The sequence below is a fragment of the Microtus oregoni genome, unplaced genomic scaffold, assembly GCF_018167655.1.
Source record: "Microtus oregoni isolate MIOR12 unplaced genomic scaffold, Mior012 000003F_ref0000135, whole genome shotgun sequence".
Classification (NCBI taxonomy): Eukaryota; Metazoa; Chordata; class Mammalia; order Rodentia; family Cricetidae; genus Microtus; species Microtus oregoni.
In genome coordinates, this window is record NW_024543062.1 from 63848649 (window position 1) to 63875358 (window position 26710).

General features: G+C 47.1%; 1 protein-coding gene across 5 annotated transcripts in view; it reads right to left on the bottom strand.

The window, feature by feature from the left end:
* Positions 1–273: 273 nt before the first annotated feature.
* The window catches only part of Atp2b4 (ATPase plasma membrane Ca2+ transporting 4), a 106942-nt gene continuing 80505 nt past the window's right edge, over positions 274–26710 (bottom strand). For 2 of the 5 annotated variants that reach the window (XM_041649386.1, XM_041649385.1), the window contains 8 exons: positions 26505–26611; positions 18471–18662; positions 17482–17695; positions 16069–16280; positions 14580–14687; positions 13097–13273; positions 9517–9691; positions 4551–4725 (listed from right to left, as the gene is read on the bottom strand). In XM_041649386.1, the coding sequence (XP_041505320.1) occupies positions 4700–4725; positions 9517–9691; positions 13097–13273; positions 14580–14687; positions 16069–16280; positions 17482–17695; positions 18471–18662; positions 26505–26611 (1211 nt within the window). In that variant the 3' untranslated portion in view covers positions 4551–4699. Of the gene's footprint in view, positions 4726–9516; positions 9692–13096; positions 13274–14579; positions 14688–16068; positions 16281–17481; positions 17696–18470; positions 18663–26504; positions 26612–26710 lie in introns of all 5 variants that reach the window. The other 3 variants (XM_041649384.1, XM_041649383.1, XM_041649388.1) reach the window with 2 other exon arrangements.

The window sequence follows — 26710 nt, forward strand, 5'->3', positions numbered from 1 at the left end:
CTTGGATGGTGAGTTCTACCCAACTCTAGCCATGGAGTGTGCAGAAAACCTGGCTCTTCAGGGGAATGAGGCTGGTCCCCAGGACTGTGGGCCTCTGAAGAAAGCATGCCATGGGAAAGGACAGGCTTGGGCCCTGTGTTTGCTCGACAGGTAGTGAAGGCAAAACCCTCCTCAGCTCCAGCAGCCGCAGCGGTGTGAGCCAAAAGTGGAAACACATGGGAGACAGCGCATTACAAGTGGGCACGGGTTTTTATTTTCAGTGCATGGCATTGGTTTCTGCACATCAGCAAAAAGCTTTATTGGTTCCAAAAAAATTACCCATTTTCAAACTCCTCTTCTTCCCAGGTCAATGGGACGATACATTTGCATTACAGATTTGTCAGTTATAGCATCCCCCCAAGAACCATATAAATACATGCAAAACATTATACATAGAGCTTAAATAATTTCAAATGCAAATACAGGTTGGGTGCACTGTTAAGCTGAACTGAAAACTATGGCAACGCATGCTAGGGTATAGATTGTTTTGATATCATGTCTGTCATGCAGACTACAACAGTCAATTTTCTGTTTTTTTTTTCTTTTTCTTTTGTACAAAAATACCAGTGCTCATTATACTAGTTACTGAGAAGAAACTCAAACTTTCTATTTGCATGCCGCTTAGAAAAGATGACATAAATCAATTCATTGGCACATATATATGGCATATTTACATATGGCATATATACATATGGGGAGAAAACATAAACCAAAGGCCAATTTAGCTGCAGGAGCTCACCTCTCTCCGCCTCTCCCAAGAAGAAGAAAGGGGACAGCAGGCCTCCTATCTGCAGAGTTGGGAAGGCAAGAGTCCTGGCTCTGAGCTAAATGGGAGGGAGGGTGGGTGTCCGGTCTACCTAAGAAGAGACTGGGATGGCTTTAGAACAGCAGGCATTATAAGTGCTCCCCCTTCCCAACACCAGTGCCATGGGGTGGATGCTAGACATAGAAGGTGACTGAGTGTGCAGACAGGATGGTACCACATGTAGCTTCAACTGTAAAGCAAGGGATGGGAAGAAGTGTGTGTGTGGGGGTACAGGAGAGGATGAAACGGGGGGTACAGGAGAGGATCCAGGCATTCAAGCTTGCGTGCCCCTCTGGATTTTTGGCAGTGAGATAATCACTCTTATTGATTGATGAAACTGTTGCCTAAAGCTTGAAGGAAAATATAAACCCAAACTTGAGGAATCTACAAGTGACCAGAGGGGGTCTAGTTGATTTCTCTTACATCTTTTGGGATGGAAAAAGCAATTTAAAGGATAGTGAAGGGTTGTTGAGACGGACCTAGTCCTCAAACCGTCAGACAGAGCTGGAAGCAGCCACTGCTGTACTTATTGCTTCCAATTTGGAGCTCAGTCTCCCATCTGCTGTATTATACAAAACAGAAAGGCGTCCCAACTCAGATTCGTGCACAAAAACTCACTAATGGGGTCACTCTAGGGGGAAGGGGAAGTCAAAGAAGCATAAAGAAAAGCAAGCCCCACACCAGTTCCCTTGCCGACCAGGAGGGACTCTCATTGACACTGTTCGGCCAGCTAAGTCCTCCCAGAAGCCCAACTGGCCCTCGCCCCTGGTTAGCAACAAGCCTGGCACTCCTCCACGCCAGCATACATCCACGCCCTGACAGTTGAGAAGCCTCTTTCCGGGTGTTGCCCTCACTACCTGCAGGTTCTTACCCATTTTTTTCTAGGTTTATCGAAAGAGGGCTCTAGGACATATTCTCTTTCTCCCCATCAGACTGCTTTCAAATCCACAGCACCATGTAGGGGAAACTGTTACTAACTTCCGTCATATTTACTCACTGCCGTCTGGATCACTGAAACTGAATAGAAAAACACATAAAAATATATGCACAGAAACACTTGAACTTATTCAATTCCATATCAACAAAATTTATATTAAAAAAGTCTAGAACCCAACAATTTTTTTCCTAAATATAAAGATGGCTGTTCGGAGAAAGGAAGTAAGGTATATTATTTTTTTAAACCAATTATAAATATATTGAGCCACCTGTCATGTCAAACAGCTGGCCGTGTGCTCCCCTCTATGGTGTTCCATGACGGCACTTTATTTGAAATTCTTTAAACAATATATATATATATGTATATATATGGCTGACTCAAAAATATTAGTTTTTGATCTAAAGAAAACTATATTTTTTGCATAATATTTCTATATTTTCTCTCTTACTATGGAAACTAGAACACGCACATACATACACATGGGCATGTGTGCGCGCACACACATAAACACACACACACAAAGCTATTGACTTTGAAAAGTAGACATAAAGCCCTCAAGAGTGACCTGCCAGGCACCACAAAAGTCTCTTGGGAGCAAGGATAGTAAAATGGCCTTCGAAGCTTGTTATTGGCTTGCTTTTGTAAAAACAATCTGAGGTAATAGAAGAGTTGGCAGAATCAGATCTTCTAATGTACTTAAGAGAGAGTGTGTGTGTGTCTGTTTGTGTGTGTGAATTAACAACTCCAGTGAGCTGTCTGTTCCCCACGAGGAAAGACTGCTGACGTGGGTCCCCTTTACAAACCCCAGTCAAAGCCTTCTCCCTGTTGCCTGTAATGATGGATTACGCTGCAATGGGTGTGGAATGGTGGCTGCTTCTTCACCCACCCTACCTTGGCAGTTTGGGTGAAAAGTGGGGAGGGAGGAAGATCTCTAGAAGAAAGGCTAGGAGTGGACAGGTTCCTCTTGCTTTTCTTTCCCCGAGAGGAAGCCTGGAGTTCTCATGAGCCTCACACATCCTCCTCTACGTCCACCACCCTCAAAGGTGGGAGACAGGCTTCACTGATCTAATGGGAGATGGGACTTGGGGACATAAATTTGGTCCACCTGCACAAAATGCTTACGTCAGCAGAGCAGGGATACACATGGAGCACCCGGGGATGTGCCTCCACCTTGTCCCAGTAAGGTGAAGTCCCTTTTGGTGAAGTTCCCAGCTCCTGAGAGGTGGGCGGGCAGAGGATGCTTTGGGCAGTGTTCGGGGGGGGGGGGGGGCAGAAAAGGCACAGACTTTCCTGGGCAGCAGTGGAGACGCTCGCTGCTGGAGGCTGGAAAACAGGAGTGTGAAAGCCAGGAGAGAGGAGGCAGGGGCTTTCTGGGCCTTTGCTCCTTGAATCAGAACACTGTCAGGGAGCCTCCTCTTTCGGATGCATATTTTCAACATTGGAATATTTGCAAAAGTTGGGGGGGGGTCTCCTTTAGAGGTGGAAAATATTGTGGGACACAGCAAAGCATAAAAATAGGAAGGAGAAGAGAATGTCCAAGCTGGTACGCAGGTGCCTAACCTGAGGGGAGGTTTCTTAGATCCCAATGGATTGGTTCTTTAGCCCCTCTCAAGGTTTCTTAATACTCATTCCTCCAACAATCAGCTTCTGCCCTGTGAGAGCCTTGGCAAATACTCTTGAAAATAGTCTGCTTCCGTGATTTCTGGTCCTAGGCCTGCCCCATGTTGGTCCCGAAACTCCTCATCCAGCTAGGAGGCAAGGTCATGCCCCATTCACTCTTTGGCTACTACCTTAGGCAAGGAGGAAGCTCAGGCCCATGGTAAAGACTATATATTATACACAAGAAACCTTCATGCTCACGGCTGATTTCCCTGGCACTTAAAACCCCCTCCCTACACACCCAAAGAGAGAGGTGGTCATTCGGAAGTCGGATCTGACCTGGTGAAAATAGGGAAATATTTCACCAGCTCATTTACTCCAAAAAGACCATTTTAGAAAAGAAATCTGTCTGCCTCTAGAACAAAATGAAAGGTTCTATTGGGGCTAAAAGGGGCCAAAGTTGACTCAACTTGTCCATGCCCTTTCCGTTCTCTTAATTACCAACACTTGGAGAAAAAAATAAAAAGAGTAAGAGGAAGGATGATAAGGGTCATATAAGAACCAAAGAACCTTGGGGAGGTCAGACTGAGGGGTAGGAAGAGCTACTGGCCTTAGAGTGTACATTTTCAAAACAAAAAATGTTCTAAGAATAATCAGTCTACTGAAACACAAACACAGGGTATTTGTCTCTCCCTGAGCTCACGATTTAGCTTGTCAATGGCAGAAACTCATAAAATCTCCAAGTCAGGAGGTGGTGACACAGGTGGGAACTCCGTGGAAACTTTGGGTTGGGTGATGCTGGGAGGATTGTCATCATTTCTTCAAAAATAACAACTGTTACAACTAAGGAGTAGATCTACCGCTCCCTGCCCAGGGTTTGACCGAATCCTCGTCGGTCTGTGTTGTTTCTTCATGGCCAGGTAGGGGTTCTCACACACTTAGGAGCAGCTGACACAACAGTGACAAAGTCCCATCATCACCTCACAGGCGGGATGGAGGAGAAAAGAAACAGGGAAAGCAGGGGCGGGAATCAGAGAACACAAGTTCAAACTGATGTCTCCAGGCTTTGCAGAGGGCTGTCGGCATGGGAGGCAATGGTCTGCACTTGGTTGCCATCCACAGCATTGTTGTTTTTGTTGTCATTGGGAGTGGCCTCACCATCCAATAGGAGCACCTTAGTCCCCGACTTAGGAACCAATCCAGGGTCTTCCTCGTGATCATCTATGAAGGATGGTAGAGGTTCATCATCTGCATTGTATCCAGGTTGGGTCATGAAGTGGTGAATGGAGCTTTTGTTCCTGGATTTCATTTCAGGGTAACTATAGAACATTTTGACCACTTGGATCTATACCAGGGGAACAAGAAAGGATGAGAAGATAGAGAGGTGAGAATTGGCAAGCAGAACAAGAAAAGCTAGTGGTTTAAGGAAAGAAACAAAACCCCGCTACAAAACATTAATGCTCAACAACCCAAACCACCACACACCTCAAAACTCAGGCACAAGGCGTGAGCGAGTGAGGCAGACAATAAGGACATTTCAAAGGGTGCATTCTATAAAGTAGCACAAGGCAAACTTAGCATTTCCAAACAACCCACTCTTAAAATGAAATCAAACCAAGAGATTCATTAGTTCTTTTGGGTAGAGGACAGCGTGTTGGAACTAGGTGACATTAATGGACAAGCCTAAAAGACAATCCACACAGGTTGCCTTCTGTATGGAAGCCAAACCTTTTGTGGATGTGGGATGGGAGAATTACACACTGTAGTTTCGTTATGTGTTTAAGCCCCCTCAAAGAGCCAACATTCACTAATAAACACTGGGTGACAAGTGACCGTGGATACTGTGCAGCCAGGCAGACAAACCAGTCCTCATTCCACAGCATGCAGGAAATTAAAAGTCCCTAACTGTTCAGTCAGAAGACATGCACATCTTTATACCCCCACAACCCCGACTGTGTCTCCTCCCCATCAAAAACAGAGCCCCTGCTTCTCCTGAAAGATGCAGATAAAACACAGGTGTGAAAAGAAGCCTTGCCCTGCCTACTGAAGAAGGCCCGGTGTTCACCATTCAAGTGCACATCCGTGTCTGACCCACAGCAATGCTGCCCAGACCCACTGTGAAAATGTGTGCTGCTTTGCCCAGCCATTTGCATACTGTGATGAGGAACATGACCTTGTATGAAGAAGTGGAGGACCAGAAGAGAAACCTGACCCAGGAGGCCGGCTACAAATAAGTGGCTTTTCCGATAGGACAGTTGAAAAGAATGAAGAAAGCAGACACTCTGCAGTGTTCCTGGGTGAGTGGGCGAACACACTCCTGTCACTCTGTGTTTGACCACACAGAAGTCAGGAGTCCACAGAAGACAACTACAATCAACCCTGAGAGCAGCTTTACTTAATCAGAAGCATCAACTTGTTTGGTGTTTGGGTTGTTGGTTTGCTTTGCTAATTCTACATTTCTGAACGGTGTCTCTCAAGTGTGGGCTAGAATCTGGGCCGGTAGATTGGGGTGCGGTGTGTGTGTGTGGGGGGACTGGATGCCAGAGAGAACACAGAAAGGAGACCAGGAAAGGCAGGCGGTGATGGGATGGTTTTCACTGGGGCAAGCTGTCAATCCTAGTTTGGTTCAGATACATTCTCCCTCAGAAAAGAGAGGAGCAATGATGTTAAGCAGAAGTTGTTAAGATCAGGAGAAGGTTAAGAAGTAGTGGGTGAAAAGCCGGGCAGTGGTGGCGCACGCCTTTAATCCCAGCCCTCGTGAGGCAGAGGCAGGCGGATCTCTGTGAGTTCGAGACCAGCCTGGTCTACAGTGCTAGTTCCAGGACAGGCTCCAAAGCCACAGAGAAACCCTGTCTCGAAAAACCAAAAAAAAAAAAAAAAAAAAAAAAAAAAGAAGTAGTGGGTGTTGGGGTAAAAGTGTCTCTTTTATTCTTCTGCTGTTTAATATATTATATATATCTATGTATATACACACATATATACATATATATGTGTATATATACACATTATTTATTTATTCCTGGAGAAGAAGCAAGAGCATGGAGGTAGCAGCACACACAAACAGCCAAATAAACCAGCTGGATTTCCTGTCCCAGGACCTCTCATCATTCTACAGATGCCGTAAAGACACTGCCTCCAGCAGCCTCGCCATCAGAACCGTGGTTCTCTCTTCTTTGACTAAGGCTGCCCTTCCTTGGCCTCTCTCCTCTGTAGCCTACAGTGTCACCCATGACTGGAGTGCTCAGAGCATAGAAGGCAAGGGACTCTGCCACTCGACTGTCTGCTCAACACTGCAGCGTACACAAGAAGCAGACAGGCCCCTGGAACTTCGTGGAACAACAGTGAATGCCTGCTCTCCATTCTTCTGTGGTTCTGTTGACCATCTTCTGGTGAATTCCACCAGTCAGGTTGCCCCTGCTCAAATCTGCATAAGATTAGGCAGAAGGGAGGCCACCTCTAACCTTTGTGTGGTCCCAGACTTTTCTGTAACCTATTCTTGAAATATTTGAGTAACACAAGCTAGATTAAGTGAGCTCAAACTCAATGCCCTCTCTCCTAGTCCTGGTATAGATAGTTACTTTGGCCAAGGCACAGGACCGAAACCCTCTCTTTAGTAGGTATGTATGGTAGCAGTGCTTTTATCTGCTATTGCTATCTTCACAGTTCTCAGAGTCACAGAGGAGGGCAGGGACCTTTGTGTCACTAGTTCACTGTCTTCCACATTACTGAGTTTTAAATTTGTTGCTTCTGGGTATTTTCTTTTCTTCTCTCTCTCTCTCTCTCTCTCTTTCTTTCCTTAAAGCAACTGGACACTCTATCGCAACAATTATGTGTGAAATCCAACAGAAAAAGAATTGATTTGTGAAAATCAGTGTCAGAGGGTCTGAGCTTGTTTTCTGACTTTTCCTTTCCCTCGTTGGGGCAATTGATAACACTCTGATGGGCAAACAAACGAAGGAGATACAAGTGAAGAGGGATGGGCAGACGGGGGGGGGGGGGGGGGGGAAACCTTTGAGAGAAGGGAAGACCAGTCATTTGGTTAGAGTTCAGGACTTCCAGAGAGCAATGGGAACTAGCTACCGGTATAGGAGCCAGGGCACCTGGCCCAGGGGGTCGGGGTGAGGCTGAGGGATGGAGGAACTCAACTCCAGCACAGGCTAAGGGAAGAGGTGCTGATGGACAGTCACATAGGACATCACCAATTGATCCAGGACTGGCATCCTCTGTGCTTGGAGCACAGGGTCTGGTGCGTGAGAAGTATGTGGGGACAAGGGATGGCTGGTGGAGCTGGAAAGGGGACAGGGACAGCCTCACACACTCCTCACTTAGCCAGCCAATGCTTCTGTCTTTGAACATCAGTTCTCAAAACCTCTGGGAAATGCTTCCTGAGGGGCTGATTGAAAGGTGACTCCTTCATAAGGCAGGAGCCCAAAGTAGGCTGGACCTCCAGGAGAGTGTGGAGCACCCTTTGGAGCTCAGCGCAGGGTCTGATGCACTAGAATACTGTGCTTTTCTACTCCCCTGTCATTGCTTAGGGGTAGAGAAGCTTCTGGATGGAAGCCTTAGAGACCTTAGGGAGATGGGACCCGCAGGTTCAAGAGCTCTGGAATGGGGAAGAGGGTTTTAAATACACGACTGCAATTCCTGGGAGCTCCAGGGAAGGGACAAGCTAGAGAAGGAGCAGGTGTGCTCTCTCTCCTTCGGTCTAAGTTTTGGGGGGTCAGGGCATGGGGTCTGACAGCTCCTCTAAGTCCCCTGGTCTCTGCCATCAAGTCTGTGGCTGGAACAGCCAGCACTAGCCCTTTCTCCCAGAGAAATGAATGACTAAGCAGGACTGAAACTTGTTAGAAGGGGATGAAGTGAGGAACGCGGAAGGACCAGAGGGAGAGGCTTATCTAGTGCCTTTGGGCCTAAAGAAGCCCGCAGACATCATTGTTACCTCCACCTTCAGTAGTGTCTCGTACCAGAACTCTTATGAGTAGCTAGCAGGCAGAAGCAAGTTAAGCTCAGAAAACCTGCTTACAGTCATGTGAACCATGTGACCTAGGGCTGGCAGTGGGGGAAGGAAGGACTGGACACTCAAGTATTTAAAGTCCAGAATATGTGTGACGGTGGAGAACTTTCCTCACCAGGCGTTATAATGATGACACATCCCCTCTGCTTCCTATTCGGGGAAAGTAAAACGACCAGAAAGTAGGAAGGCCTTAGCAAGCATTCGACAATCTACTAATGAGAACGGCAAGTCCTAGTCTGAAATCTGACAGCTATTAAGTAAGTCTGTACAGACAGTTTCCTAAAATTGAAAGTGCAAGATACGATACAAAGGACTGGTTGCCGAACAACCAAACCAGATGAAAAGATGAGGGGGAGGCTCTTCAGAAACGTTCAAACTCATCATCTTCTTACCTCATAGTACTGAGTGCCGGGGTGCCACCTACGACCTCACGGGCCAGAAAATTTTGATTTCTCCTACTCATTTGTGAATTAATTGATTCATGAACTAGAGTTATATCAAAGGTCATCGCTGAGAGCTAAGACAACACAGGTTGAACTAACTTCCCCTCTCCGACCTAGTTAGTGCTTCTGTGGCCAGCTGACAGTGCAGTGATAGCCAAAAGGACTGCAGTGATTGAACAAGCTCAGTCCTGGCTCCATTCGGGCGGGCCCTGGTTAAGGACTTGTGGGCAGAGGCTCTCCCTCGCCCCCAAGTGAAGAGGCTTCCTAGGTCTTCACCGGGACTGACCTCATAGCTAAAGAGTTAGACCCAGAAGAGGAGGAGAGGGACAAGGCACCAAACAAGCCTGAAGCCAGACAAAGCAAAGCAAAACAAAGCAGCTCAAGAAAAGCAGCAGCAAGCAAAGCAGGGGAGCAATCAGAAAACAGGGTTATTGTCTTTAAAATCGCTAAGGTTTAGTAACTTTCCAACATTAAAACAATAAAACGAAAGGTCATATAGCCTGGTTTTAGCAGGGACTGGGGTCTCTCTTTCTTTTTGTCTTTTCTTCCTTTAAGTCAAAAGATCAAAGGGTGGGGGGGAAATGAAAAGGACAAGTAACCACGGTTGGTTAAAGTAGACGCCACGTGCTCTCTGGTGTTTGCTTTAGCGAATCATGCATTGTAACAGACTCTCACTCACTGCCCACAGGAGGAGATGTAACGGCGGAAGAGGTGGAAGGGGAGGATTTGACTGGTGCAAGTGCAGCTGAATAGGAGCTAGGAACCAGTTTTATATCAAGGTGTTGGCTCACGTTCTGTCGCTTTAGGGCTCCCTTAAAAGAGGCTCCCGTCTGGAATGTGTTAATTACTTCAATCTGCAAAGAATCAGAGAGTAAGATAGCTTTGCTCCACAGAGAGAAGGGAGGAAGAGGAAGGTGGGGTCAGGAGGGTGGGGTGGGGTCAGGAGGGTGGGGCAAGGAGGGGGGGCAGAAAGCCCAGAGGGCTAGTCCCTCAAACCCAGAGCAGCAGGTGAGGGTGAGGTTGGGAGGGCATTAACTGTATATCACCCTTCATTTAAGGAACACTTTGCTATGGATTTTCAAACACCCAGCTATGACCCCTGTGGCCTAGGACAGACAGGTGTCCAAAGGCCTTGAAAACCTAAAGGAACTTCTCCCTACCACTAACAGCTAGAGGGAGGCCAGGAGTTTATTTGTCATTTTGACCTGTCCTCTTAAAAATAAGGCAGGCAGAAACTGTGGTCAGTATGTAAATTAAATGAAAAAAAGGTTAATTAAATATAATTTCAAAAATTAATTAATTTTTTAAAAAGGCAGTCAATTTGACATACCGGAAGTGAAGTATGGATTAGTGAAATTTAGGGTTCAGGAGCCTCTAAACCAACTAAGTCAACTATTATTACAAAATTTCCAGGAAAATAACACACACTTAAAGAAACATGGGCAGCAGAGTGAGTAGTCCACACACGGCAGCCATGGTGGAAAGACTCTTAAACTGACTTGCTTAGTTTGGGCGGCATCTTTCACGACCAGTCTTCCTCTGGAGCTCAGGTGGCCTCTTAGAAATCCACTCACGGCATTACTTAAGCACTGGAGACCTTCACAGGCAGGCAGGAGGTCTGGCGCCAGCCACAGCGGCTGCGGCTGCGGCGGCGGCGCCTGGAGGCTAGAGATCTCCAAATCTACCTGCCTACCAGATCAGGCCTCTGGCTTTCAGCTGCCTCTGCCTCAAGGATGGAGACAATTAATCCCATCACTTTCCCACAGAGACTGTGATCTGGGGGTCTTCATCAATCTCCTAGCCTTCTCTTTGATCCCTAAGTCATAAGGAACAAACAGAAGGGGACTCGTTTATCCTTCTGAGATCTGGTGGGATCCCCGTAGGAACAGTCCAGAAGGATTGGAAAGGCACTGTCTCTGTCTTGTGACTGCATGCACAGAAGATGAGGCAGACGGCTCTTCTAGTATGCAAAGCCTCTGTGGGAAGCCATGAAGTGCTTAGGGGTGGCCTCGGGTGGAGGCCAAGGCTAAAGCACCACCCTTTCCTCACTTAGGAGCTTTCCTGTTTCGGTGGAAGAAGAGGCTCTTTTCTAGTTGCATTCAGAGTTACAAGGTTCAACTTCCACGATGAAATTGCATGTCATGTTTACTGTTCTAAGAGTCCAGCCCTTTAATTCTTCAAATATTTGCTTTCTAGTGCTTTTACCTCCCCCAAACTAAAGGGTAGAGGGAGAGGGAAGAAACGCCTAGAAATCCCAACCAGGACTAAGCAGTAGTTTGGCAACACCTCCCATCCGACCTGCTGCAATGGGACGGGCAATCTGGACCAGCAGTATGACAGTAAGGAGTTTTTTGTTAGGCCCCCACCGAGGCTGAGCAACGGATGGGGTGGGAGGGCTTCAGACATGGAAGGTGCATCTTCCTTCGAAACCAGCCTGGTCTACAAGAGCTAGTTCCAGGACAGGCTCCAAAACCACAGAGAAACCCTGTCTCGAAAAACCAAAAAAAAAAAAAAAAAAAAAAAAGGTGCATCTTCGGCTCAGAGGTGCCAACAGCAGTGGCACGGATGGATCGTGTCAAGGCATCTTTAATAGACTGCCCTTGGAGCCTAAGTCTAGGCTTCTGCTTCCCTGTTCTGGAGGTAGGATCTAGCTATATAGCCCAGGTTGGCCTGGAACTAGAAACCCTCAGTCTCCTGGGTGCTGAGATTGTAGACAGGTACCACCGTGCTTGGTCTCAAATTTAGGCTTTAAAACCAATTCCCGGCTACTGTCTGCTCTGGCAGGGAAAGAGGGATGATTAAAACTCCACGTGCAGTGGGACTGAACAGGAGTATAGGTGAGGGAATGGACACTGGCAGTGAAGGGAGGGGGGGAGGTCCATGAATCTCTGCTCCCCAGAGGAAGACTGGCAAGAAGCCAGGAGGCTCTGGAATGAGGGATCCTGGCTAGGAAAAACAAAACAAAACAATCACACGGTAGAAGAGGAGGCAGGTGTTCCTGAAGGGAAGAAAAGCAAAGAGGTTATTTTGAAAAGAACAGACCCAAAGGACAGCAATGGGGGCTTTAGAAGTGGGAGTCAAGGTGCTGAGTCACCCAAGGGACTCAGTGGAGGTTGGGCGGGCAGAGGTGGGGACGTGACATCATGAGGCAGCCTGCAGGTCACGATTCAATTCCCTTCCGGGCAGAGAGAGGAAAAGAGCCCCAGAGTTCCCTACCTGTATCTCATCCACGTTTCTACCTGGTGTCTTGTTCAGGAAGGGACAATCCCTACTGAGTAAACAGTGGATGGTGTGCATTCATTGCTCTTCCCTGTGCACTAAGGGCGGATGTGTGTGTATGGTGGGGCGGCCAAGCCATTTTCTAAACCAATCCAAGGTCAGTTTTTGAAAATAAGATATTTTCGGGATCTCTAGCCAACTAGGAGGAAGAAACAGGTCTTGCTCCGCAGAGTCCCCTTGAGATCTTAGAACGGGTGGTTTGCTCAGGAATCTTGAGACTAAAAGAGGACAGGGTCGAGGGGCTGGAGCAGAGGAAAAGCATAGTCAATACCAAGGCCAGTCCGTTCACCCACAAGGTAGTTATGTGAGGAAAGTGGAGAAAAAAAAAGCTACGGTTAGGGTGACAAGCAGGGGACTTACTTGTACTCCATTTCAGAAATGACAAGAAGGGAAAGGGGTCAGAAAAAAAGGACAGCATCTTCCTTTTTGGGAAGCAAGTCTGAATCCTTCAAAAGATATCAACGGAGAGACTGTTGTTCATACCTACTTAATCATCAGGTTCCCCAGAGAGGCCTTACATTAACCAGGACAAGGTAGGCAGGTGAATTTCTTTATCAAAGACCCCAGGTAACAGCTTCCACCACAACAGTAAAATGAAGGTCACGCCGAGTGACTGCCAGGGATGTGGAGTATGAAAACGAGGTCTCTTATTCCTTCTTAGGGGGCAGGGAAGGGCTACACATTTCCTGTGTTGAGGTCCAGACTAGGATTGCAATAGACTTTATGTGGGAAGGCAGTTTCACCGACAGACCTGAGGGGTGGGCTGTAGGGCCAACCGCAGCTGAGGAACTTAGTGACCTCCAAGAGGAGTCCCACAGAGACCTCTGGCTCTGTTGACCCCTGAAGCTATGGATCACAGGCTGCCCTTCAGCAGCGAGCCTTAGGAAAGGGTAAGACTGCTGGGAATCTCTGCTTTTCTATTTCTTCCCAGGATGGGGAGATCGTTTCCCTCAGGGTAATAACAAGCTACTACAGAGTACCTGAGTCTGAATCCGGCTCAGGCCACGGACCCAGAGCACCTGGCCCCTGCGCAACTCCATCTCAGCAAGATCAATCTCCTCCAGTCCCTCAGCATCCTTGGTGATCTCCTCCTTGGCAGCGCCATGTCCAGCCTCCTTCAGGAACTTCAGAGACTGGGTGGGTATGGCCGAGATGACCTGAGAGTAGTGGCAGCAAAGGGGGCAACAGCCAAATGGGAGAAGAGATGTTAGCTGACCTGGGCCAGGCCCCCAGGAGGCTCCTCTGCCCTAAGCCTTTCCCACCAGGACAGCACCAAGAATCACCAATCTGTTAACTAATTGTTCCAGCTGTCAGCTCTCAGGAAGGTGCCAGCATTCACAGACATACAGAAGGGGACTTAATTCCCATAACCTCTTAGCCCTGTGCCTTTCCACACTCACTCTGTCTCTCTCTCTCTTGGGTCTTTCTTCTCAGTGTGAGCCTTGTCTTTTAAGACAACAAATTACAAGGCAGGCACACAGTGGGAAGAAGAAATGGGGTCTGGGGCAAACCAAGCTGGGAGGAAGGTACATCGTATGCTTGGAGTTGAGGGGCTGAGAAAGGAATAGGAAGACAGTTAGCTAAGAGTTTCACCCCTTCCTTAATCCTATCCTTAGTCTGTGAAGGGGCACTAAGAGATTCTCAGTTGAGACTTGAGATCTGCAAAGAAGGACCCAGGTATTAAGGGAAGGATGAAACTCCTAGCTAAGCTGACATTATTGTAATTAATATTAACACTTACTAAGTACTTGTAACAGGTATTGCCATATTTTTTGTAGAGTCACAATTAGTGATGACTCTGTTATCCTATGTTGAGGTCCCTGATAAATGGAGTGGTTAAGTAACTTGCCCATGGCTGCTCAGCTTGTGAAAAGGAGAAGGGTGGGGCTGGAGAAATGGCTCAGTGGTTAAGAGCACTGATTGTTTCTTCTGGGAATTCTGAGTTCAATTCCCAGCAACCACATGGTGGCTCACAACCATCTGTAGTAAGATCTGGCGCCCTCTTCTGGCATGCAGGCAGAACACTGTATATATAATAAATAAATCTTTAAAAAGGGACTGGAGAGATGGCTCAGCGGTTAAGAATACTGCTGCTCTTCCAGAGGTCATGAGCTCAATTCCCAGGCGCATGGTGGCTCACAAACATCTGTAATGAATGTCGCCGGCTCTGTGAACTCTTCTACTTTCAAGACCCTCAGATTTATTTTTTAATGGAAAATTTCTACTTCTGTTTGAAAAAGCCTAAGTTTTTGCAGCCCCTAAGCACGGGCAGAAAACATAACCCCCTGAAATGAAAGCACCCCAACCCGGCACCCCGAGATGGAAGGAGCTTGAAACCATGCTGGAGGGAAGGAGAGGGAGAGGAGGTGAAACAGGAGCTGGGTGATTGTGGTCACTTGTCCCTTTCCTTCAGAGCTGAGAGGTCCGTAGCCCCAGGGTCTGTAGAGGGCACCCCACACTCACCTGACCCCACAGAAGTTCTCCAATCCCTATGAAGAGACACCACATCCACTGCTCCATGTTGAGGTTCGTACAGCTGAAGGGCTTACCCCCAAATTCCACGATAAGAATCTGAAACAGAGCAAAGGGCAGCCCACCATGACAGAAGCAACTCATGGGGGGAGTCAGCCCTCCACCCACCAAGACTGACAAGGCGGCCGAGACCACAGTGCCCCCTGCAGGGCCCAAGTGGGACAAGTCCTGATATTTTTTTTTTTTTTATTTATTATGTATACAGTATTCTCAGTACTCTGCCTGCAGGCCAGAAGAGGGCACCAGATCTCATTCCAGATGGTTGTGAGCCACCATGTGGTTGCTGGGAATTGAACTCAGGACCTTTGGAAGAGCAGGTGGTGCTCTTAACCACTGAGCCATCTCTCCAGCCCCCAAGTCCTGATATTCTTGTGGCACAGGAAAGAAAAACTCCAGAAGTGAAGGGTGACAGACACACTCTTTTTAAAGCACTTCAATGGGACTCACGCTGTCACATGACTATCGTGACAGTGATTAATATCCGGTCTGGTCAGAGCAGAGGAGGCTGGAAGCCAACAGGCGACAGAGAGAAGGCACAGCAAGAAGAGGAACAGAGTCGGGAACGGGGTGGAGGGTGGTGGGGCTTTGCCGAGAGGAAAGCCAGCTTAGTTTTGAGATTGTGTGTGTGTGTGTGTGTCTATGTGTGTGTTTATGTGTGGGTCTGTACTCTGATCCACGTGTCACAGAAGCCAGAAGAGAGTGTCAGGTCAGCTAGAGTTACAGGTGATGGTGGGTCAAAAATGATAAGGGTGCTGGAACTCAAACACTGATCCTCTCTTACTGCTGAGCTGGGTCTCCAGCCCTGGGAGGATGTGCTTTTGTGCTGTGACCTGCTCATAGTCCTTTGTAACCACGTGCCTTCGCGAATCTCTGATTATGGCAAGAAGGAAGGGACTCATCTTCCCACTACCAGGCAGCTGTGCTCCTGACCCTACTTCCCAAAACGGGAGCCCAGGCCTTGGTTAGCAGCTGCACACGCGCTAACCCATCACTCTTTCCTCTGTGAATCAGGCGACATTTCAAGCATAAACCCATTCAGAACAAAAGGGCAGGGGTGGGGAAGAGGGTGGGGAGCTAATATTACCTGTACATACACATTTTACATGTGCAGGCACAGAAAGGGGGTAGAAGATAGTGGCCCTTCTCTTGGTCACTATAAGAGCTTATCAGTACATTTAGAGAGATCATGAAAGTATTCTACAAGCCACATTTGTGGGTCACATGCTACCTTGCCCTGGAGCACCTGACTGGGCTCAGTTCTAGAACAAGGTGCACATGGAAGCAAACCTAGAGTCCCAGCCTGTTTACTCACAGCTGTGGTCCCCAGAACTCCCTCTCTCCTCATCTTGGGCACATCAGAGGCCTGACTTCTGCTCTCCAGCCCCAAGCCCTCCTACCCCAGCTCCAGACAGAATCTCACCTGGCAGATGAACGTGCCTAAAACCACAGAGCAGAAGATGGCGTTGCGGTAGATGCCCGCAAAGACGTTCTTCTCGCCGTGGATCTTGCGGGAGTTGATCTCGTTGAAGAGCTGCATCAGCACAAAGGTGTTGAAGACAATGGTGTAGTGCTGGCTGGGCGGGGAATGGAGAGGCGCCTTCCTGCCACTGTCAATGTCGAACAGTTTATCGCCTAGTGGGGCAGGACAAGTTTTAGAGGATGACCGTTATGGCGATGTCTTGTCTGTGCTGTAACAAATAAAGCTTGCCTGACTCAGAGTGTGGAGCTTGCCTCTAGTTAGCCATAGAGGCCAGGCAGTGACGGCACACACCTTTAATCCCAGCACTTGGGAGACAAAGGCAGTCGGATCTCTGTGAGTTCAAGACCATGCTGGGCTACTTGAAATTGATCCAGTCTAAAAGAGAAACAGAGCCAGGCTGTGGCTCACACCTTTAATCCCTGTACTTGGGAGTCACACACTTTTAGCTGCAGCACTAGGGAGGTGGAGTCAGGAAGGGACATGGCTGGGCAGAGAGAGGGGTATAAGGTGGGAGGAGACAGGAGCTCAAGTCATTCAATCTGAGGACTCATAGAGATAGGATCTTGCCCACTTGGCCTGAGGATTCAGTAGAGGTAAAAAGTCTCTCTAGTGGCTGGCTCCTTTAGATTACTTCTCTAATCTTTCAGCATTTGCTCCAATATCTGACTCTGGGTTGATATTATTAAGACCAATCAGAATTCTCACTATGGACTGAGGTCTCAGTGAGGGTTCGGGCTAAGACAGAACATGTTAGGACAACCATGCTGGTAGCTTCTGACCGTTAGAAAGTCCATTTTAACTGGCCAGCTGCTGAGTTATGCTAGATATTGAACATTTTGTTTTGAAAATAAAACATTTACAAATTATTTTAGATTTATGTGTTTTATTTTATGTGTACGAGTGTTTCATCTGTATGTATGCCTGTGATCCATGTGTGTGCCTGGTGCCACTGGAAGGGGCAGCAAATCCCCTGGGACTGGATTCACAGATGGCTGTGAACCATGTGGGTGCTGGAAGCTGAACCTGAGTCCTCTGCAAAAGGAATAGGTGCTTTTAAGTGAGGAACTCTTTCTCCAGGCCCCATTATTGAAACATTTTAGATGTTGCCTCTGGTCCACCCTATCTGATTTTGATGGTGAGTTGGCATCTGTTTCCTTGCGGTGTGGCGTGACAGAAAGCGATGCGCAGAGTGGCTGTGTGTTGGGAATGTCCAGGCAGCACTCATGGGTGAAGCTGCTATTACATTGGCTTGTACTTCACCATCTATCAAGCAACCCTCTCTTCTCAGCCATTCTCTGTCCCCAACAGAGCTAACACCCAACAGCTGCCCTCCATCCCCCCGCTGCGGCTCACCAGCAAAGACAAGGACAAAGACGACCGTGAGCTGATACACTGCATGGCCCAAGATGTTCTTCATCATAGTGCGTGAGATCAGGGGCTTGTTTCTCCCATAGGGGCGACGCCTCAGCAGAGACTCGGTAGGGGGCTCTGTGGCCAGGGCCAGTGAAGCAAAAGTGTCCATGATCAGGTTAACCCACAGCATCTGCACGGCTTTCAGTGGAGAATCCTGGTAGGAAGACGAACCAAGCCTTTTAGCTTGCTCCAGAAACCAAGCCCATCCCACTCTCCATTACTCCCTTGAGGGGGCTTAGTTCCCACTACCCACTAGACCTGGAATTTAGCTACCTAGGTATGGATTGACCTTGACAAATTTAGTTCTCATCACTGTAAGGGGAAAATAACATCTGCCTAGCAAGGTTGCTCTGAAAAGACAAAGATAAGCCACATAAATGTACTTCATAGTTGCTGACAAAAAATACTAAATTAATGGTAGATGAATGATGTGGGATTCCCCTCTGTATGCTATGAATGTGTTCTGTTACCATTGGTTAATAAAAAAGTTGCTTTGGTCTGCAGCAGGGCAGAATAGAACTGGGGGGGGGGACAACTAAACTGAATGCTGGGAAAAAGTAGGCGGAGTCTGGGAGATGCCACGTATATGCAGGAGACAGACATGCTGGAACCTTGCCAGTATACCACGAGCATCATGGTAAAATACAAAATAATAGAAATGGGCAAATTTAAGATGTAAGAGCTAACTAGAAACATGCTTAAGCTATTGGTCAAACAGTATTGCAAATAATATAGTTTCTGTGGGATTATTTTGGGTCTGGGCAGCCGGGAAGGAATGAGCAGTCTCTGCCAATAGGCAAACCATTACGGTAGAGACTATAAACCTGGTATATCTAACTGCAAGCAGTGCTGGACAACACTTGTCCTTAACCCCCCACCCTATGTTCTTCAGCCCTTGAGTCATCCCTGCCATCCGAGCCTTGCCCAACCTGAGTGATACAGGCTCCAGTGAACGCCACGATCACAGCCACCACATTGACCGTCAGCTGGAACTGCAGGAACTTGGAAATGCTGTCGTAGACGTTCCGTCCCCACATCACTGCCTTCACGATGCTGGTGAAGTTGTCATCGGTCAGGATGATGTCTGATGCCTCCTTAGCCACATCTGTGCCCGCAATACCCTGAGGTGGGTGAGGAAGGCAGGCAGTGAGCCGCTAAATGGAGACCCTGTGAAACCCAGGGGTCTAAGAACATTGACCTCTAAGAAGCCGCAGAACCAGGTACAGGTGCTAGAGGGAACTAGAGCCACAACAGAAAACACTTTCCTGCTGCTCTATGGAGAAGATTCCCTAAAGTGAGCAAGAGAAGGGCCATCATCCTCTAGTACACATGGAGTTGATGTGTGGGAAGAGGTAAGCCACCGGGGCACCTGGGTCCATGGCTGCTCACTATTAGAAGAGACTATTACACAGTTGGAGTCTGACATCATCGACTGACTGCTGCTCCAGATGAGGAATTAGACATCTTTTAGAAGTCCTTTCTCCCTACCCTACCACTCCCTCAACCTTAGAATTGAAAGGGTGGGGGCAAGTCCTATCTATTCTACCTCCAAATTCCTTTGTTTTTTCACACAAACAAGACTAACGTCCATGTCTCCCCAGCACCTTTCCGAAACTGTGCACTTTGTTCTAGGAAAAGTGGTCTTGTAGCATACAATGTTCTGTCCTTGTTCAGAACCCTGTCACTGGGGACCCATGAAGGATTTTTGAATAGCTATGTCAATGGCTGGAAACTTTCTAGGCCGACAGTCCATGTCTTCACAGTAACCCTGGATTCATGTTCCAACCTGCTCTCAGGTAAGCTTTCTGCTCAAAACGTACTGACAATAATTACATTAAAAACATTAGGAATTGTAGTTTTTATCTTAAGAACTACAAATATAGAATCAGGGAAGGTAGAAACAAAGCAGAGAACTAGAAATAAATTAGGAGGTGAGCATTCCAGAATTTTAAATTTGAGTGAGAAACATGAACACTGATTTAGGATGCATTTAATCTTAAAAACAGATGTAGAAACCAAGCTAGGCTGTGAAAGGTCATCTCTTAGCTTGGTTACAGAGATGGTGTGCGCTCAGAGGGAAGATGCACCTTCATGCTCTGCTCATGTTCCCTAATGTGGCGTGTAACTAAAATGAGGCAGGGCACACTGAAGAAATGCATGGTGTCAGATCCGAGATAAGAAATAGGTCCAGCTGGTTGGTGGTGGCACAGACCTTTAACCCCAGTGCTCATGAGGCAGAGACAGGTGGATCTCTGTGAGTTCAAGGCCAGCCCAGTCTACAGAGTGAGTTCCAGAACAGTCAGGGCTACACAGAGAATCCTTGCCTTGAAAAACCGAAATAAATAAATGAAAAATAGTCCCAATCTCTCTGCAGTGTCTGATTGGGCAAGAAACCAAGAAAGCGATAAAAAGACACCCAGGGTTTCATTAAAAGGACTCAGAGACACTGAAGAGGCTCCTCCTGGCTAATTAAGGGTCAGTTTGAGCATCAAGACAAAAACAAGAACAATGCATTGAAACACATCAAATATATATCCACGTTCCCTTGTTTGGGCTGAGGTGTACCTCAGTGGTAGGACATTCCTTTGATATGTTTGAGGCTGTTGGTTTAATCCCAGTACTGGGGGAAAAATCATGTGTTTGTAATAATACTTAAAAAAAATAAAAACAAGCCATTGGTGGTAAGGAAAGGAAAAGAATCAAGCATTTAAAATGCCTTTCATGTAGGGCCTGAACCACAGAGTACGGACAGAGGTGGAGGGAAATCTCGCTTTGTGTAACTATTCAAGTTCATAATAAATAAATTGAGAATACTGTCATTTCACAATCTCCAAGGAGACATAGGACCACCAGACAGAGTGGTTTATACCTAGCGTATATGTGTACAAGTATACATAGTGTACATAGAGGTGTATCCTTGAGGATTCCGGACCCCAGAAGGCTGAGGCAGGAGGACTGCTTCAAGTATGAGGATAGCCTTGGCTACAGACTGAGGGGAAGGCCAGACTGAGGGGGGAAAAAAGACTAAAAAACCCCAAACAAACAAAGCAAAAACCAAAAACCAAACCAGATGTGGCAGGGCACGACACCTTTAATCCCAGTACCTGAGACAGAGTAGCCAGTTCCAGGCCAGTCAGGTACATAGTAAGCCCCATCTCATAAGAAGTCCTTGTTATGCAAACCTGATGACTTGAGTTTGATCCTAGCATCCCACAGAGGAAGAAAACCAACTTTCCAAAGCTGTTCTCTGACCGCCAAGCCCGTATCTTGGCGGGTCCACAGACATATTCACACACAGAGGCCAGAGTGACGCAAACAAAACATAAAACCCCACTCAAATCAATGCCAAGGGCCCAAACAATATCCGCGTTACAGGAGACTGTAGGAAAAGGAACACAGTGAGCACATTCGTGCTACGGAACCATCTGTGCAGATAATAGACCCAGTTCCTTCAACACAAAACCACGAGGACTAAAGTGGAAGGGAACTGTGCATGGCCCTGAGGCTGCCATCCTAAGAAATGCCCACTTGCAAGGGCTGGCTCCTGGGAACTTGGCTCTCAGAATACCCTGGCCAGCATTTAATAACTGAGACGAGGTAGCTCACTCACACACAGTCGGGTGTGTCCGACCTTTTGACATTGTGACAACACTGTCACCTACCAAGTTCTTACTTTAAAAGGGTGCGATGGAGTTACAACAACAACAACAACGAACACCACATACATCCCCTCCCCCCAATCTCATGATATGTAGAGTATGTTTTACAGTTTTGTGCTGGGCCGCATTCATGGCTATTCCCGGCTGTATGTAGCCCACAGACACTTGGCAGAATGTGCTGAAATCATCTGGCTTCCACTTTCCTTTAGGGAGTCTGGGATTTTGGTATGTGTTAGAAAGTTCCCCAAAGGTCAGTATTAATAAGAGCTGGGGGACCTCCCTGTCAGAGGCATCATACACACTGCTGACGTGTGGCAAGTACGGAAGAATGGACTCCCCTAGTGGCAGGGGGAGCACAGGGAGGCTGGATGTGGGTTCCTCTGGATTCTGCCAGCATCTCTTTCTCTTGGGATCTAACTGTATCCTCAGGGGACTGGAGAGATGGCTCAGTGGTTGAGAGCACTGGCTATTCTTCCAGAGGTCCTGAGTTCAATTCCCAGCACCCACATGCTAGCTCACAACTGCCTGTAACTCAAGTTCCAAGGAATCTGACACCCTGATACCAATGCACATAAAAATTAAATAAATCATTTAAAAAAAATAACTGTATCCTCAGCACACATCTATAACAAATGCAGCCATGTGTGCACAGAGTACATAGGCCAGGTTCCACATTCCTTCTTTGGGACACAGGCTGAAATCAAACCAGTGGTCCTCAAATATGAGGGCACATTAGGACCCCCAACTCCAGGCCGTCTGGTTCAGCAGACTGGGGTGATGCCTGAGAGCTGATATTTCCGTAGGTTTCCAGGTAACTGCTAGTGCATTGGAAGTTGGGATACAGTTTTAAAACTGTATCATTTTGGGTCTGGGATACCTCACTCAGGATAGTGTTTTCTATTTCCATCCATTTGCATGCAAAATTCGAGAAGTCATTGTTTTTTACCGCAGCGTAGTACTCTAATGTATATATTCCATACTTTCTTCATCCATTCTTCCATTGAAGGGCATCTAGGTTGTTTCCAGGTTCTGGCTATTACAAATAATACTGCTATGAACATAGATGAACAAATGCTTTTGTCATATGATCGGGCATCTCTTGGGTATATTCCCAAGAGTGGTATTGCTGGGTCCAGGGGTAGGTTGATCCTGAATTTCCTGAGAAACCGAAACACTGACTTCCACAGTGGTTACACAAGATTGCATTCCCACCAGCAATGGATGAGGGTACCCCTTCCTCCACAGCCTCTCCAGCAAAGGCTATCATTGGTGTTTTTGACTTTAGCCATTCTGACAGGTGTAAGATGATATCTCAAAGTTGTTTTGATTTGACCTAAAAAGATGAACATGGGATGTACTCACTCATAATTGGTTTCTAGCCATAAATAAGGGTCACGGAGACTACAATTGGTGAACCTAAAGAAGCTAAATAAGAAGGTGAACCCAAGGAAAAACATATAGTTATCCTCTTGGCTATGGGAAGTAGACAAAATAGCTGGGGAGAAAATTGGGATCTTGGGGGTGGGGTGGGATGAGGGTAAGGGGAGATGGGGAGAGAAAAGTGAGAAGGGAAGGAGGGGGGGGAACTTGGGGAAACAGGAGGATTGGGATAAAGGAAGGTTGGACAGGGGAGCACGGAAACACAATTCTTAGTTAAGGGATCCACCTTAGGGTTGGCAAGAGACTTGACAGTAGAGTGGCTCCCAGGAGCCCAGGGTGATGTCCCCAGATAGTCCCTTGGGCAGCTGAGGATAGGGAACCTGAAATGACCCTATCCTATAGCAATACTGATGAATATCTTGCATATCACCATAGAACCTTCATCTGGTGATGGATGGAGATAGAGACAGAGACCCACACTGGAGCACTGGACTGAGCTCCCAAGGTCCCAATGAGGAGCGGAAGGAGAGAGAAGATGAGCAAGGAAGTCAGGACCACGAGGGGTGCACCCACCCACTGAGACAATGGGGCTGATCTAATGGGAGCTCACCAAAGCCAGCTGGACTGTGACTGAAAAAGCATGGGATAAAACCGGACTCTCTGAACATGGCGAACAATGAGGACTGATGAGAAGCCAGGGACAATGGCACGGGGTTTTGATCCTACTTCATGTACTGGCTTTGTGGGAGCCTAGCCAGTTTGGATGCTCACCTTCCTAGACATGGACGGAGGGGGGCGGACCTAGGACTTTCCACAGGCAGGGAACCCTGACTGCTCTTTGGACTGAAGAGGGAGGGGGAGAGGAGTTTGGGGGGAGGGGGAGAAGGGTGGGAGGAGGGGGAGGGAAATGGGAGGTTGGGAGGAGGCGGATACTTTTTTCCCCCCTTTTCTCAATAAAAAAAAATTAATAAAAAAAGAAAATAAAAAAAAACTGTATCATTTTATGTGTGTCGGTGTTTTGTCTGCATAGCGGTATATGCACCACAGGTGTGCCTGGTGCCTGCCAGAGAGTGAGTCAGATCCCCTGGAACTGGAGTTACAGATTGTTGTGAATTGCTTTGTGGGTGCTAGGAACTGGGCCTTCATCCTCTGTTAGAGCAGACAGTGCTCTTTGCCACTGAACTATCTCTCCAGGCCCATATAGGATACACTTTGAGAGCTACTGCTGTGGATTCTGACACTCCATGGATGCTTCAGACAGCTATAATATGTGGATACTATTTGGATTCTGATTTGGACAGATAAAGCATCAAAACATTTATGAGGTAGTGGGGGAATTTAAACACTGACTAGAATTTGGCAATAGTAAGAAATTGTCATTTTTTTAAAAGATTTATTTATTAATTATGTATACAGTGTTCTACCTGTGTGCATACCTGCACCCCAGAAGAGGGCACCAGATCTCATTGTAGATGGTTGTGAGCCACCATGTGGTTGCTGGGAATTGAACTCAGGACCTCTGGAAAACAGTCAGTGTTCTTAACCGCTGAGCCATCTCTCCAGCCCAATTGTCATTTTTTTTAAAAGATTTATTTATTTATTTACTTATTTATTTATTGTTATGCAACATTCTCCCTCCATGTGTGCCTGCAGGCCAGAAGAGGGCACCAGATCTCATTGCAGATGGCTGTGAGCCAACATATGATTGCTGGGAATTGAACTCAAGACCTTTAGAAGAGCAGCCAGTGCTCTTAACCTCTGAGCCATCTCTGCAGCCCTTGTTTTGTAACGGCGTCGAATGCAGACAGATTGTAAATATATATATATATATATATAGCTTTAATGGAGAAATAGACTTACAGAACCACCATTCCTGCCGAGACCAGGAAAGCAGAAGTGAGATTTATAGGTAAACATTAGCCCGAGGCGAACACGCCCCCTAAGGGGCAGGACTTATCCCTACATTGTTTTTTTTTTTTTTTAGATTTATTTATTTATTGTGTATACAGTGTTCTGTCTGACAGTATGCCTGCAGGCCAGAAGAGAGCACTGGATCTCATTACAGACGGTTGTGAGCCACCATGTGGTTGCTGGGAATTGAACTCAGGGCCTCTGGAAGAGCTCTTAACCTCTGAGTCATTTCTCCAGTCCCATCACTTTTTCTTTTAAATGAGAAATTCTATTATAATTCTTTACACACATTAAATTTGCATTATTTAGAGATTATTAAAATGTGATGACTACAAATGACAAGAGAATTCACCTGGATAGAGAACACTGGTGGGGTGCTCTGTGAAGAAGATGGGCCACAATCATTTCTGAGGCAGAGGAGCACGCCCATGGGGGTTCATTACATGACACTAACTTCTTAGGCATGCTTTTGACATTTCTTAGAATTAAAACTGTGTTTGGTTTGTTTGTTGTTTTTTTTTGAGCTACCTAGGAGCTAGAGAAATGCTTGGTGGTTAAGAGCATGCACTGCCCTTCTAGAGGACCAGAGCTCGAATCCCAGCTCCCATACTGGGTGGCTCACAACTGTCTCTGGCCTGCATGGGCATCAGTATACTAGTGAATATGCTCACACATACACACACACACACACACACACACACACACACGTAACTACACAAAAAGAGCTCCATAAAGATAGGCTCTTTTCTTTCTTTTTGAGATAGTGCCTTACTGTCCAAGCTGGTCTGGAACTACCTATATAGACCTGAGTTCCTCCTGCTTCGACACCTCAAATGTGCATCTCCAAACCTGGCTAATATGACCCTGGCACGCACACGCATGTGCACACACGCACACATTCACACCTACCTCTCTAAATTCCCTTCCACTTAGATCCCAACCACAGTGGACTTGGATGAGAGTCTAGGAGCAATAAGCTCCTTGAATGTGAGGATGCACTTTGTACTCTGGGGACTTCCAAGCTTCTCTGCAGGTCAGAACCAATAGCTGTGCTTGCGACAACTGTCAAGCCTCCATCACCTGTCGGGGACCAGCCTGGACATAAATCATTTCTTATACCAGAGTGGAGGTGTGGGAATAAATGAGGCACAGTTCACATGACAGCATCGGGAGGGAGTTGTCAGGGATTATTCAAATTCTGAAACCACATCCTCAAAATTCACCTGCGTTTATTTTCCAAATGGCTTTTATATCAAGGTAAATTAAGGGGGGCAGGTAACACAAACTTCCTGGGGGGTGGTGACTTAGGTCATTGTCCTGCCTCTGCCTGTTTTATCATGGCTACTATAAACACCTCTTCCCCAGGCAACCTCCTAATTTACAATAGAAGAAGCAGAATGACATTAGCATATCCCGATCACTTGGTAGGATGACTTTTACTATCAAAAATGTTTTGATAGTCAAGTCAGGTTTTGATAAAAAGTCAGGTTTTTATATCAAAGAGCCAGGTGACCATCTTCTGTGTGGCAGGTGCAAACTGCGCCTTGTAGGTCGCTCAGAATTCTCTGACCACCTGACAATGTAGGAATGGGCCCTACAATCACCACCGCCAAAAAACCCTCAAACCAAACCAAACCAAACCAAACCTCAAACGCTTCAGCACCCATTGACCTTACTGAAGCAAGATGTCTCTTTGGGAGGTTTGAGTTATAAAAGAACTTGCCACAAGGTTCTAATACTCATGGGCTTGCATGTGCAGAGTATGCACTGAACATGCTCTGTGTGGAAGCCGAATCTCCCGTGATTTGCACAGGCAAACAGCACCACAGTGCTCTTGTTTCCCCGGGTGAGGCACTTTGTGATGTCCCCGATGGCCGCCATCTGTTTTCCACACACATTGTTGGCCACGTAGGTAGGAGAGATGGAGGCAGGAAGAAGGGCGCAGGCAGGATGTGAAGGAATAGGAGGCAGAAGCCTGTCCTGGCTCCTGATGGGTCACCCTGGGGAGCTTACCATGGCGAAGCCAACATCTGCTTTCTTTAGAGCAGGTCCATCATTTGTCCCATCACCGGTGACAGCCACGACCTGTCGCTGTTCCCCAACCGTGCTGTCAATGATACCTGGGAAAAAGAGACACACACAGCAGTCAACACACACACACACACACACGCAGCCTGAGGTTGCGGCGGTTTGAAAGAAAATGGCCCCCAAAGGGAGTG